At 37.8% G+C, this 14,721-nt stretch overlaps 1 protein-coding gene across 9 annotated transcripts in view; it reads right to left on the reverse strand.

Moving 5' to 3' along the window:
* Acvr1 (activin A receptor type 1) overlaps window positions 1-14,721 on the reverse strand; it is a 127,425-nt gene that overhangs the window by 9,301 nt on the left and 103,403 nt on the right. For all 9 annotated transcript variants that reach the window (XM_074070835.1, XM_074070829.1, XM_074070832.1 and 6 more), the window contains 2 exons: window positions 11,286-11,483; window positions 287-417 (listed from right to left, as the gene is read on the reverse strand). In XM_074070835.1, coding sequence (XP_073926936.1) covers window positions 287-417; window positions 11,286-11,483 — 329 coding nt within the window. The remainder of the gene's footprint in view (window positions 1-286; window positions 418-11,285; window positions 11,484-14,721) is intronic.

Genomic DNA, 14,721 nt, shown 5'->3' on the forward strand with positions numbered 1-14,721 from the left:
CACTCCCAGGGCTAACAGCAGTAGTAACAAGGGTTAGTCAATCATAGAAATTCTATGAATATTGTCATTCGTTAGCAAGATCTACCAGGTAGGGCTTCTTCAAGAATGAGACCATTTTCCATACCTGCTCAGTTAGGTTCTAAGACCTTTCTAAACAAAACTGGGAAGCAGAACAGCAGGTACACAGTGCAGATTATTCAGATACTAAATGCCAAACGAAACTCAGAGAGTAAGCAAATAGCAAACAGCTAAGGTAACTCTGAAAGTAAGAATCTGGCACTCTTACCGGGTCTGAAAACCATCTGTTGGGTATGTTTGGCCTCTGTTGATCCACACAAACTACTTTCCTCATATCTTCAAAACTTGGGTCATTGGGAACCACATCATAGAATGGTGGCTTATAATCCTCCACTATACCTGCACACAGGGCAAGAATTGTGCTGGGTTATCAAGAGAGTAACATTCCCCTAGGATTTTATTGATGGGTGTCATGTGTCATAATGTGGCAGGATGAAGTACCATTTACCTTCCTCCTCCCTCAAGATAGTTCTGGAAGCTACAGATAGTTCCTCAAGTAAGTGGAGAACAAGGCAATAAACATATACTTTGTAAGGAATTGTAGGAAGAATAATTGTTAGAAGAAAATATGTGAAAACTTCTCATGCAATCACAATTATTAACAAAATGCTCCAAAAGTGCATACAAACAGCTCTGTAATACTCAATAAAGCACAGGAACAAAATTTCCCTTGGTAATCAGAAAGAGACAAGACATCTAAAGGAAGTACTTGACTCTAGTCATTTCAAACCATAAAGAGAAACGGAAAAAGGTCCACAAACTATAGGTAGAGAAAAATCAAGTCCATCATCCAAATATCCCTTTTTGTTATAAAATTATTTTGTCAAAAAATTGTTATAAAATAACCTCTCCCATTAGGGTAGATGCAAATAATGTAAAGTAAAATAATGATTTTCACATTCACTCGTTCTACATACAGGAGTACCCTCAAACTACTAGATACAACTGTTTGATGGATCAATTCATTACTTTCAGATTGAAGACACAAAATAAAATGTAAAGAGGACAGTCAGTGGGAAAGCAGAATAGAAAAGATAGATAAACTCATTCTTTATCCCAAAGTAAATATGTACCGCTGTGCCATTCAATGGTTTAGAAACCTTTTACCAGCAAAATTATATAACTTCCTCACTTTTTACAAAGAAGAGTAATTTTACAAAAAAGAGAACTTTAAAACTTGATCATTTTTTGGAATTAGAAAACTGATTCTTCCACTTAGTGATGTAGCCAAGAAAATCACTCCTTCCACTTATCAATGGCTTTAACAAAGCATTCTTTGGATAACTTAACTTACAGCCCTGTCCTTCTTCATGTAACTTACTTCTGTTCCTAAATACAACTTGGAAGACAGAAGGAGGCTCTAAAGAAAAGTTATAATTAAGTTTTTCTCATTCCTATAAGCTACCTAAAAAGCATCCCCTTTCATTTATAAGAGAAAATACTTAACAGTGAGAATCCATTCTCACAAATCTCATATAAATACAAACCACTTATGCAAAAGATTAGACATGATAAGGAGCATCTGTTCGAAAAATACTACAGATTTTTTTAAACTTCACAAATTCAACTACAGTTTATTTTAAAAATGGAAAGTAGTCTAAATGTATTTTTAAAACTTTTACTTGATACTGTTTTTTTTTAAATTCTAAATAACTTATCCACATCACATAACTGCACTTGTAATGTGCATCAGTCAATGGATTAAAAACTTTCCTGGCAAATCATAAACAGTTTATATTGAGCATAGACCACTTTATAGTTACATAAAGACTTGGAGGTCCTACCTACTAATCTTATAAGGATTCCTGGAAGCATTTAAACAAAAATATTTCCATTGTTTTTAGAACTAGGAGACACAATCTAAAATACAATTGGACATGGACCTGGAAGATAGTTTATATCTTTTTCAGGGCTACAAGAATTTATAGCAAATTCACTATCTCAATTTTTCTGTGGGGAATACATTTAATAGCCAGGCTTAATTCTTTAAAAATCTAGCATAATAGTCAGTTCTCTGGGGTAATCTGCCTCTGAGTGCAGTAAGGATTATGTGAACAGCAACACAAGGTTATATTTTTCTATAAATGCAAAAGAAAATAAAGTATGGTTGGATGTTTAAAACTTCCCAACAATGAACTTCACCATACTGAAGTTTTCCCTTGTGATTTTTTTCCCCCATATTTCATCTTATTAAATGTTGTCATATTTTAACAAAAGGAGCCAAGCTTTAAAAGAAAGAGCATTTAATTAATTAATTATGCCTGGAACTTAGCCATGCCTCTCTTTCTTCGAGCATTGGCCAATGGTTGATTATTTCCGTCCGATTCTGGCTGTGCTTCTCTGACATAAAATAAGCCTGGATTAAACTGCAACAATCAGTTGGAAGGAACTCACTGTTCAAGGAAAGCAATCATTTCCATCAGCTGAAAGTATACTGTATCCATTACATATGAAATGCCATGCTAAATGTTGAGGGTGATAAAAGTCAAAAATGTACTCTTATTTTTTAAGGAAGTGAATACCTGGTGAAAGATCAACATAAATCCCTCTCTGTTTTCCTCAGATAATGGAAATTTTGTCAAAGAAATCCTCTAAACTTTTTCACTCCACTATTTATATCTTAAAAGGCAAAAGTAGCAATTCTCACTATATGTTTACTTGAAAGCTCCTAAATTGACTCAATAGCCATTTGATCCCTTAAACTGTGTGTGTCAGAAGTTGTATTTAGAAGTAGGGATAGAGAAATGAACAAAAAGATGTGGTATTGGTGACAAGGAGCAGATAAAAACAAAATTATAAACTAGCATTACAGATAGAGCAATGAGATGGGAGTGGAGAGAGTGGTATTTAGCAGGGTTCAAAAAAAGAATGACCTTTGTGATTTCCTAATACCATTTATAAACTGGGTACCATGGAATCATACAAAGCTTTCCAAAACCCAGGGCTTGCTTGAGTGGACCCAAAGCAACAACTTGTGGGGCAGAACAGAGGTTAAGGGCAAAAAGAACATCAAGGAGAGGGTGCCCCATTTCAGGCAGCAGGAAGGTACGGAACAAAGAGAAGGATTAAAATGAGCCACCTATGTTGGAGAGATGGAGGAAACTTCCTGTAGGTGAAATTGGTGCACGTGGTGGTAGGGAGAGTGGGAGGAAAGGCTGGGCAGTGAGGCCAGGTGATGCGGTAACTGATATTGTCAAGGTAAGATATGATTGATTTACAACTGTTCCTCATTTTTGTCCAAAGGTGATAAGCAATCTGAGTAACCAGGCAAAAAAACAAACTCTTAAGTCCCATAAAGGCAGCACCCAATGAGCAACCACAAGATCATGAGCCAGCAAAGAGGACAGCATGAATTCAGGAAAGCAACTAAAAATGCAAAGCACTTCAAGTGCCAAATGAGTGGGACAAACAGCAAATGATACAGGAATGCAGGACAAAAGGAGCTCTTACATAGGGGTCAAGGTAGGAACAAAGAGCCAGCCTTGCCTTCCCATTCAGGCAGCTCCTGACTCAAGAAAGCCATGGGAAAGAAATCAGAAGTTATTCACAACCTATTCCCCCACAACTTTTGGCACATGTAACAGATTTATACAATTGTTTTTCCCCTGGGCATATGTCTAATTGAAAGTGTTCTCTTTGGCACAAATCTAGCTTTACCAACTAACATTCCTACCACTAATATACTGCATTGCTCTAACTAAACCATTTAGCAGTCATACTGTAGCTTTTCAATACCTTTAAAGTACCCATCACAAAGTTCATGTGCAAACCAACAACACCTTTGACATGTGTGCTGGTAAGTATGAAATGCCATTGTGTCCAGAAACAAGACCTCCCTGGAGACCCTCCTCAGTGCGGCCATGAACCATACACTCATCTCCCTGCCCCTTGACAGGTACAGGTTACAGGTCTGTTTCATGTCCTTCCCTGTTGTTCTCCACCATATCCCACTGCTTCTAGTGGGATCTTTAGAAAACTAAGGGGAATCTCAGTACATCCCTCCTCTAAGTTTATTCCACCAGTATTGCCCATGGAATGGTATTCATTCCTTGCCCCACCACTGTCCTTCACAAACCTGGGCATCAGCCATACTGGAATGACTTGCACTTCCATCAATAGGGTATTTTTAGGACTTCCCTCAGTTCTTCCTCTTGCGTGGCATACCGATTGTCATTACTGTCTGGGTGTATGTCTCATTCACGGCCTCCCAAGCTTGCCGATTTACCCCAGTTTTGACTCAGTTCATACATTCTACTTTCTTTCTGAACCCCCCCAACACCGTTTCTACAACTCCACGGCCCCAAAGTTCAGTGCTCTGCTATACTTAGTTGCCTCCCTTTGTAGCTCAACTACAGTGGCTTAAACCATGATTTATGTAACAGTTTTTCTTGTCAACAAATATTCCTTTAAATTGGATCTTTGCCTTGTTCTGTTTGCTCAACAGCTTCCTAGAGCCTAACACAATACACAGTATATTAAAGACACTAATACAAGTGAACACTGATTGCATCCATACTCCTTTTCCCAAAACCTTTGATGTTAGATTTATTTGCAGAATTCAGAGCTTTTTACATTTTATAAAGCTAACAAAGGCATGTACTATAAAGCTAACAAAAGACATGTACTATATTTTCTGGTGACACTCTACCAGAGTCTGAGGAGTACCCCACAACCAAATACATTTCTGCCACAAAATATATGAATAGTCATACAAAATGGCAGGAACAAAGGTATATACAGATTCAGGTACATTCAGGTCAGAGGTAGTGATTAAATGAGTTCAGGTTGGGTGTTCTGCCAAGTAAAATAGAAAGGCTTTGGGGACTTCTCAGTTCAGTTAAAGACCTGTAGACCTGGAAATACTTGGAATAAACCAAAGGCAAGAAAAAGAGACATCAATGGAAAGTTAGACTCATGTAGATCACATCTTTCCTTTCCTCCGAAAGAAAAGGCTGGGGAACACACAGGAATAAGCACTTGTCCAAGTTCATAGCTAAACTAGAACCCAGTTTTTTGTTCACTCCTAGAATTCTTCCCAATAAGCCAACAACAGGATAATGAAATGTACTTCTCTCCACATGGATATTATGCCACAGAGTGCTCAGTTCACAGTACACTCTCTCTCTTCACCATCCTCCCACTTGGGTAGTCATATCCAATATCTATGTCAGGTGAGGAGAAGAGAGTTCTGCATCTATACCCACAGAGATAGCTACTGTCAACAGTTAATTCCTACAGAAATATTGAAATGCTTCAGAGATTAGAATATTAGAACTAAAGCCACTATAGAAAGAAAAAAAAAAGAATAGTTACATTTGTCTTCTGAGAATGTAAGTTAATACAGTGCTTCCTTTAGGGATGGCATGTGAGATAATTTGATGTGGTTCCAAGGCTAAGTTTCCATCTTATTAATTGTGTATTTATTTATATCACTACCTTGCATATTATGCCATATGATACTGGTGTTCTAATTCCAGGAGTGATATTTGTTTCCTTTCAATACAAAATTTTGAGAACAGGCAATTTGAAGGACAAGATTATGAGATACTGGCACAAGTGGCACTTGGATATGAAATTCTGTCATATAGGTAGTATTTGTGTGGATGAATCCTGGAAACACTTGTTTATAGGAAGGAATTCATCGTGGTGGAGGTACATCCAATATTTGTGTTATTTCATCTATCATACCTCATGGAATGTTGAATATTTTTCATGCCATGAAAAATGATTAACACTTAAAAAATGGCTGATGGATAAATGGATAAGGCTGGTCAGGGCAGAGGGAATGACAGATAGAGTTCTGGCCCTCTTGGCCCTTCCTCACTGCCAAATAAGTTAGGAAAAGCTTTTAGGTTTCAAAGCTCTGGGGACTTCTCAGTTGCCATGGACCCCTGAGCACTGGTGTCAGAGAATCAATACCCCTGGCGTCCTGTTATCCTATGGCAGTTATCCTTTCTGAAAGCATGTATAGCATGCCTAGGGCATCTCTGCTCCCTGCTAGGTAAAGGCAAGCTATGACAGCTGTGTCCTCCCCCTTCCACCTCACTGAAATTCATGGGCATATGGAACCACATGCATTGCCCAAAGACAAAATCAACTGTCTTCTCAGGAACCCATGGTAGCATTACAAAATTAATTTTTATTGAGATTCTCATAGAGGTAACAAAGCAAAAGGACCTACTATATAGTTAGGGCCTACTAAAAATATTTACCAATATTACCTAAGTTGTCAGAGGTGATAGCAAAAAGCCTATGAGAGCTGCATAGCTATTTACCAAATTATATCATGCCTACTCCCAAAACCTAGAGAGACAGAAATTCTGCAAGGATTCCAAGCATTTAGTAGCTATGACAGCTTCTTGGGAAGAAGGTGCCAAGCATTAAATGATGAGGTTGTTGCAAGGTTTAAGACACCAATATCCATCTTGGTGTGCACTCTTAGCGATGAGTCAGGGGAACAGGACTACTTGACAACAATCAGTATCCAACAAAATTCTACTGGTTTTGGGTTATTTTGGCATGAGGTCGGCTGACTGCTTTTCCTCTGTTTTGGATCTCTAAATCAGAGATGTGAAATTCTAGATCACAGTGGGGAAAAGTCCTCCTGCTTCCCTCCCATATTCCTGCCCCCAGTTGCTTACCTAAAACTTAAAACAAATGAACAAAATACTTGAAATTATGGAAAAAATTCCCTAGTTTGATTCATCCATTTGTTCAAATCTTAATATACTCTAAAGTAGTCAATGAGAATCATGAAATATGTTGGCTGTAAAGTTGCTGAAGAAATGAGAGTTGTCATGGTTTCTGTACACAAGCCCATTGTGCTTAGGAACAGAAGCACATGCGGCTCCCTGGCAAGCTCAAGGACTCATTAGAAGAGGTTTTTCCAAGACGTGTGTGCCAAACATACGCTTACTCTACGAGTATTTCCTAGTCCCTACACCAGAAGAGGTGCAAGTTGGCCAGCAAGGATTTCTCTATTAGATATAAATAGTTTTTGACACATTTGAACACTGGATTTCATCACAAAATAATCAAAGCCAGGGAAAAAGTGCTTCCACAGACCCTTCCTATGGGCAGGTAAAAGGAAACAAATGTAGTACTGGGGCAAAGTGATATTGTGAGAGGTGATAAAAAGTAATGAGATCTGTAACCTCCTTAAATCTTTCCATTTCCAATGGAAAGAAGCCAAAAAAAGTAAGTACTAGTGTACTCACTATCTATCAGATACACACTAGGTGCTTTACTGACATGATCTAATGTAATCATCATGACCTTTTCCAGTGGATACTATCAGTATTTTTTTCAATGAGAAAACTAATTTCAGTGATGGAGTCAGAGAGCATAATCTCAGAGCCTGAGTGTTACTGATTCTCCCGTCCTCAGCAGGCCCAGGAAAAGCACTATGAAGCTCTGACAGGAACCATCAACATGGGCTTCTGCACTCACAAGCCCTAGGAGATCACAGCAACAGATGACAAAAGCACATCGCTTTTGAGCTGTGTTGCTCCCAAACACCACAGAGACACAGGTTTGTCCTAGCTTCAACAGGGGTCCCTCTGTACAGTCTGGGCTCACTGCCTTCAGAAGTGTGAATTTTCAGAGGGGAACCCTATTTGATATCACACTTTCCAACCATAGAACTACTTGATCAGAAATCCTGGGGCTGGAGCCCAGCACTGTGTGCCTCCCCAAGTATCCCAGGTGACTATGAATGTACCAGCTTAAGAGCTATTGATTCAAGCAGACCCCTACCTTTCATTCATATAGGTATTCCCACAGGGAAGGTGAGAAAATCATTTTCTCCCTACCAAAAACAAGTTCAACATCAGACTAATACCACATGTAAATTCCCAAAGACACTATTGAGATATTTTCAAATGTGAGAATGGACTTAACTCTCATTTCCTGTGCAGAGCAAGCTGAGTTTTATTATTGGAAAAAATAAATGTAAAATTCCAATAAAAGTACAAAATACTATATATTTTTATGCTCATGGTTCACTTGAGGATCATATTGTTCCAAGAGAAGTATCTGGTCATCAATTTCTATAATGTATTCAAAAACTCAAAGGATACATAATTATAATAACCTTCTTAATATAAGATATGAGGTATATTTCAGATACAATAATTTCAAAAATACATATTCTTTAAAGAAATAGGTACATCACACCCTGGGGTGAGGAAGACACTGTAAATTAGGACAACTCTTATGGAAAGCAATTTGGCAATTGTATCAAGCTATAAAAACATCATGTGCTGACCTCTTAAGTCTATTTCTTTTCAGATTAGGAATTAAGTCCCCAAATGAAAAAATTATATGCACAGAAATGTCTACTACAGACCTCAAATGGGGAAGAGAGGATGTCTAACAATATGGGAGTAGTTAAGTTAATAAAATACCATGTGACCATTTAAAATAAGAACAGAGAGTAAAAGACACACACAAATGAAAAAGATGATACAGAATTTATCTTTATGACAACTAAGTTTCTAAAATGGGTGCTCAGAGAAATGATACGAAAGATGAATGCTAGAACTTGAGAAAAAATTTTCTTATTTTTCTTTCTGTTCACTTTTTCTGTTGGGGAGTAATAATTAAAATAATATTAGTATAATGAGTTTTCAAGAACCATTGAACACTTTCAGGCTTGAGTGTAGATAAACTAATTTGTGGCTCTGCGTGTGTAGTATATGTGCACATGAATGTTCATGGGGGAAAGAGACTAGCGAAAGAGAAGGCATAGATATCCAATTAGTCATTGCCAAAGGATAATAGCAGACTTCAAATGAGACATATGTCCCCCTAAGAATCAAATCACAACCACAGAAAAGAAGCTCTACCCACAAAATTTTAGGAAATAGCTAGCAGTCTAAATGATGACGCAAAGAGGAGAGCAATAAAAAATAAAAAAATTTTTTTAAAAACCCAGCCAAAACATTCCTCTTGCCTCTACCATCCAGAAATTCCAACCCACCCCCCAACCAAAACAACGTTAATCACAGGATCTAGCAAGCCGGTTAACATTTGTTGAGCTAAATTTTAAAAAGATAATTCTAACTTCAAACTACTATTAATCACAGCTGATCTTTAAAAACCATTTGGGTTATACCTGTGACATAGGGAGCAAGTTTGCCACATGAGTTCTTACAAAGCCTGAATCCCAAGTTTGTGCCATCAGGCCTGCTTGGCCCTCCATCAGCCATCAGCAGCTGGAAATGCTACCATGCTGGCTGAGGGATGCCAGCTTCGTCTTCATTTGGGGAAGTTCCCCATAGCAAAGTTTTCTGGCACCAATCTTCTAAATTCTGTTCAGATAAACTAATCAGAATTAGGTATTTTTTTTTCCAATTCCAAGGTGCTCAAAAATGATAGGGGAGGGTTGATGCAATGAAGTCAATGTGAAATTTCAGGCAAAGTTCAGAACTTTATAAATCAGCAAAACATTCTCTGTTGCAAACAATTCTCAAGGCGCTTCAATGGCACAAACGTCAAGACAGTGGCTCCCAATGATTGAGAAACAATTACCAAGAAAATGTTCACAATTCCATAAAAAAAGTACTTTAAGGGAATTGTCAAATTACAATCCACATATGTTTAATCTGAACCACTGGTTTAATATCCTCATAGGGTGTGTCAAAGCAGATACAATCGGCTATCACCAAAAAAAAAAAAAAGCTGCCATGAAGGCACATCAATTTTAATTACTGCACATTAAAATTATATTAAATTACTGAATTCCATATCCCTCACAGAACCTGCTAATCTCTGGCTGTGTCATTCATGAAAATTGTGATTAGCCCACACGTTAATCCTTGGAAGAAGTACCAGTGGATGGTGGGATGGAGCACAGACGTTAAAGGCTCATGCGTTGTTTCTCCAATTCTTCAAGTCAGGGATGCCAGTGGGTCATAGAAGGATAAGATGTAATGTTATCTTTTGGAAATGAATATAAATTTAAATATATAGAATTTTCTTCTGTTTTCTTGGGACATTTATACACATGCTGTGCAAAATAAGATTTCCAGTTGTGAAGACAGGAAGATGTTCAAGTTGATTCAAAGGATTCTGCTATAAGAACTACTTGGTAGAATGCTGGGGTATGCCAAATTTGAAAGAATACTACTTAGTGCTTTCTGAATTCAGAGTTCCACTATCTGTTTGAGGCTAGTTTAGGTACATAGAAGACAAGGGTGTAGAGGATATGGGTTAGAATGAGTGACAAATGCTTCCTTAATTCCTAAGGCACCACCATTTCACCAAATTACTCTGTTAAAATACACTAATCAACATCAATCACCTATCCATGGTCCCAGAATTTAAATTTGACTCATCCAGAAAAGACAGCCTGCTTTTTGCAGTGATTTCCAAATGTGAAAAGTGAGCCTTTCCCCAATAATGCAATCATAAGAAATGAGAATATCTACAACTGCAGAATTCATCCTTACATTTACTTGAGCATTCTTCTACCTTGTGAAAACACTAAAAGAGGGAAGAAAGGGAGAGGGCGCCAAATAGAGGGAGCCAGGAGCTGGTGGCTCACACCTGTAATCCTAGCTACTTGGGAAGTTGAGATTGAGAGGATTGGGATTCAAGTCCAGCCTGGGAAAGTGAAACCCTTTCTCAACCACTAGCTGGGAGTGGTGGTGTACACCTATTATCCCAAAGCTATATGGGATGCTGAGATTGGGAGGATCATGGTTCCAGACTAGCCCCGCTAAATCACAAGTCTCCATCTCAGCAGAAAATAAGCTGGGTGTGGTGTGGTGGCCTGTCATCCCAGATTGTATAGAACTGCAGGATCGTGGTCCAGGCCAGCCTGAGCAAAAAGCATGACCCCATCTCCAAAACAGTCAGAGCAAAAAGGGGGCTTGAGGAATGGCTCAAGTGTAGAGCACCTACAAGCATGAAGTCCTGAATTCAAACTCTGATATCTCAGAAAAAAAGAAAAAAAAAAAAAAACAGAAGAAATATGGACCAATCCAAACAGAAACAAAATATTGTTCTTTAGAGTTATTATTTCCTCTCTTGAACTTCAAACATAATGCCATTACAATATATCCACGAGCCGTTAGTAAAATATAAATGCCTATAGCTAGAGAAGAGTGATTTTAAGGACAATGTGGGCTTCTACATTCCCCTTTGCCCTTTTAATGGTAGCAGTATCAAGACAGCATGGACAAGGACAAGATTACATTACTTACCATTGCTCACCATCCGCCTGGCCACTTCCCACAAAACAAGTCCAAAGGCCCAAATATCGACCCTCTTGTAAGAATCAAAACAATCCACCTGGATGGTTTCATCTAGAACTTCGGGCGCCATGTAGCGCTTGGTGCCCACACGGGGGTTGTTCCCCACATCAAGCTGATTAGTACTCTGGGAATGCATGACTGCCAGGCCTAAAAGGAAGAAGGCAACAGTGTAATTAACTCACTTCCTTTCTCACAGAGGGCTACTGAAGATTTTACCAACCCCAATCAAAAGTGCCCTCTGGTGGCACGTGTGGTCACTGCTATGTTATACCAAGAATAATCCCTGGATTACTCATGACTCAGAGAGCAGGGAAACAGGACATGATCCACTAATACAATCTTGTTCTCTCTCTCTATGTATTGAAACATTCCATTATTTATGAAGATAGTATAACATAATGCACTGCAAACTGTGGAATAATAGAGAAGCAGGGCAATATACAAAAAGTAAGTAATGGGGAGTTATCTGATAGACATGTCTAAAATGCCAAGGTGAAACTGCCTTGGACAATCAGTATACATAAGGATAAAACAGGTCCTTTCTGGGAGTAGGTACCAGGAAGAAGGGCTAAAGAAAGGGTAAATGAGGGTGAATATGATAGATGTATTTTGTACCTATGTATGAAAATAGAATAATGAAACCTGTTGAAATAGTTCTAAGAAGGGGGGAGAGGGAATGAGGGAGAGTGATGGAGGGGGTGAATCTAATTAAGATATAAGCAATTTATAAATATCACATTGTACCCCCATCCAAACACAAATTTCAAACAGTGTGAGACAGTGGATTTCAGGTAATTTATCACTCAATAAAGGGTAGACTGTGACAGCCACTGCTGCATCCCTAAAGAGCTGGCCATCTGAGCAATCAGGCTGACCAAACCCATAGGCCTTTCTCCAGAATCATGGGGATAGACAGCATTAAATTGGTCCTTGATTCAAAGCACAGCTCTCATGATAATGGCTCTGAAACACTTAAACCATGGCTCATTTCAGAATTCCCTAGTCAATGAGACCTGGCAGTCCTCACTAGCCAGTGGGGATAGGCAGACTCATTCATACTTTATTTGAGAATGAGATTATTGTTGACACATATACAGACCAAATAAAAGTGATTCCTTATAACACTCAATGCAATGAAAAGTGCCAAATTGGAGCATGCTTCCACTATAAACCTTTGTAATCCAAAGATCTCTCGGAAATCCCTCAAACTATCTGTAGAGAAAGCTGCTTCTCCCAATCTACAGCTTTGGATCTGTGGGATAATGATGACTCCATCAAACACTATCTCACCCTTAAAAATTAGCAAAATATTGGCAGCTGCCTTTAACTGAAGCGGACTGATTCATCGTTCCCCTATTTTTATAATCAACTAGCCACCAGGAATATTTCCTGAATCATATATGCCCCCCTACCAGTTCTAGAACCAGCATCAAAATATCCAAATGTTAAAAAGGTACAGTTTAAACGGAACATGTAAATACTAACTTTTGTTTTTAAAATATGCTGACAAGTTCTTTGAACCTTCTCCTTTCAAGAAGTGACATTTAATTCACCATTCTTTGAGTTTTGACTGGATTAATGAATAGAATAGGGCAAAAGTGACCGTGTCTATCTTTAAAGTTAGGACAAAAAAGGCATTATACAACTATAAGTGGGCCCTGTTTGTTTCCTTGGCTTATTCATCATATTAAGACACGAATCAGCTCTGTGGAGAGGCACACATGGCAAGGAGCTGAGGCTTGCTGCCAAGAGCCATGGAGATGCACCATCTTAGAACTGAGTCCCCAGACCCAGTCAAGCCTTCAGATGACTGAAGCCTTGATCAACAGGTTGGCTGCAACCTCCATGAGACCTTGCAGTAGAACCATACTGCTAAGCTCTTCCAAGATTCCTAGCCCTCAAGAGAACATGCGAGATAAGAAATTTGAGTTATTTTAAGCCGCTAGGTTTTGCAAAGAATTAATAAGTTTTACAGTCAGAAGACAAAACTATAATGTGTGAACCTAGACTGAATTCTATGAAAATTCTGAAAATAAATTGATGGATATGCTAGGGCATGCCTATAATCCCAGCACTTGGGAGGCTGAGGTTAGAGAATTATGACTTCAAAACCAGCTTGAGATACATAATAAATTCCAGGTCAGCCTGGGTTAACACAGTGAGAACCCAGCAAAAAAAAATCCTGAAAAATTTTGAAAATGGGTATTAAATTATATTAAAGAATTATCAAGAATTGTTAGGCAGTAAACTGTAAGTATATAAGAGAGAGATTTTTGGGTATTTTTAGGGGATGCATTTTGAAGTATTTAAGAGTAAATTGTTCTAATATTTACACAGCATAACTCCAAATACATTAGCAAAAATATAAAGCAAATTGGCAAATCTTCAGCAATTTTTGAATCTAGGGTTAAAGATTTAAAATGGTCATTAAAAATATTCTTTCAACCCTTTTGTATGTTTGAAATTTTTATAATAAAAAGAAAAATAAATGGGATAGATACTCGTCTTTAGCAGTATTAATACTACAACACTATTCTAATGAGTGATCTTGAATTTCTGGATGTAATGTGAAAATTGCTATAAAGAAATATGGATGGAGAATTAATTAGTTGGATTTAACTGCAAAATTTCTCCCTGTCCATTCCATCAAGTCCCATACACTGATGCCAACAGCTGCTCAATTTATCCATCTTCCCCAGACCACTAGATTACAACAGCATTTGTAATAATTCCTGAATTTTATCAGAATCCCATGAGGAAGGCATAACTGACTTTTAGTTACATGGGTAATACAGGAACACATTATTATGAAAATTTCCAACAATGCAGAAGCACAGTACATTGCTTCAAACACTGGAGTCCCCCACCCCTAAGCCCTTTGGCTAAGACATCTTAATCCTTAGAGTGAATCTAAGCAAAGTTTGCACTTGGTTGCCAGGTAAACATATAGGGAAAGAGACTTGTGCAGAAATACTGGGTAAATAACAGGTCTTCTGCACTACAACTATACTGACTGTAAAAAGCTCTGGGGTCATGGTTTTGTATTTGGGAAATATTATAAAATATTGTCTCAACATGAAAGACTTAAAAGACATTTTAAGGAAGTAAATTTTCTGAAAGTGTCAAATTCCTTGTGTTTAAAAACAGAAATATAAAGTAATTTTATTACATACATAATTAAAGCTGATTTTGTCAAATCTTCTATCAGCCTAACAATAACTATAATAATATAATAAAACATTATTTAATTGAGTAGAATGAGGACTCTCAATAGTCCATCAAAGTAAATAACCAACATTGTAACTCAGTTCTTATTAGCACAATTATTTAACCAATATTCTAAGGGTCTAGCATGGATATGGTTTTATATAAAATACCATTATAC

Source organism: Castor canadensis, chromosome 4 (assembly GCF_047511655.1).
Source record: "Castor canadensis chromosome 4, mCasCan1.hap1v2, whole genome shotgun sequence".
In the NCBI taxonomy this organism is placed as follows: Eukaryota; Metazoa; Chordata; class Mammalia; order Rodentia; family Castoridae; genus Castor; species Castor canadensis.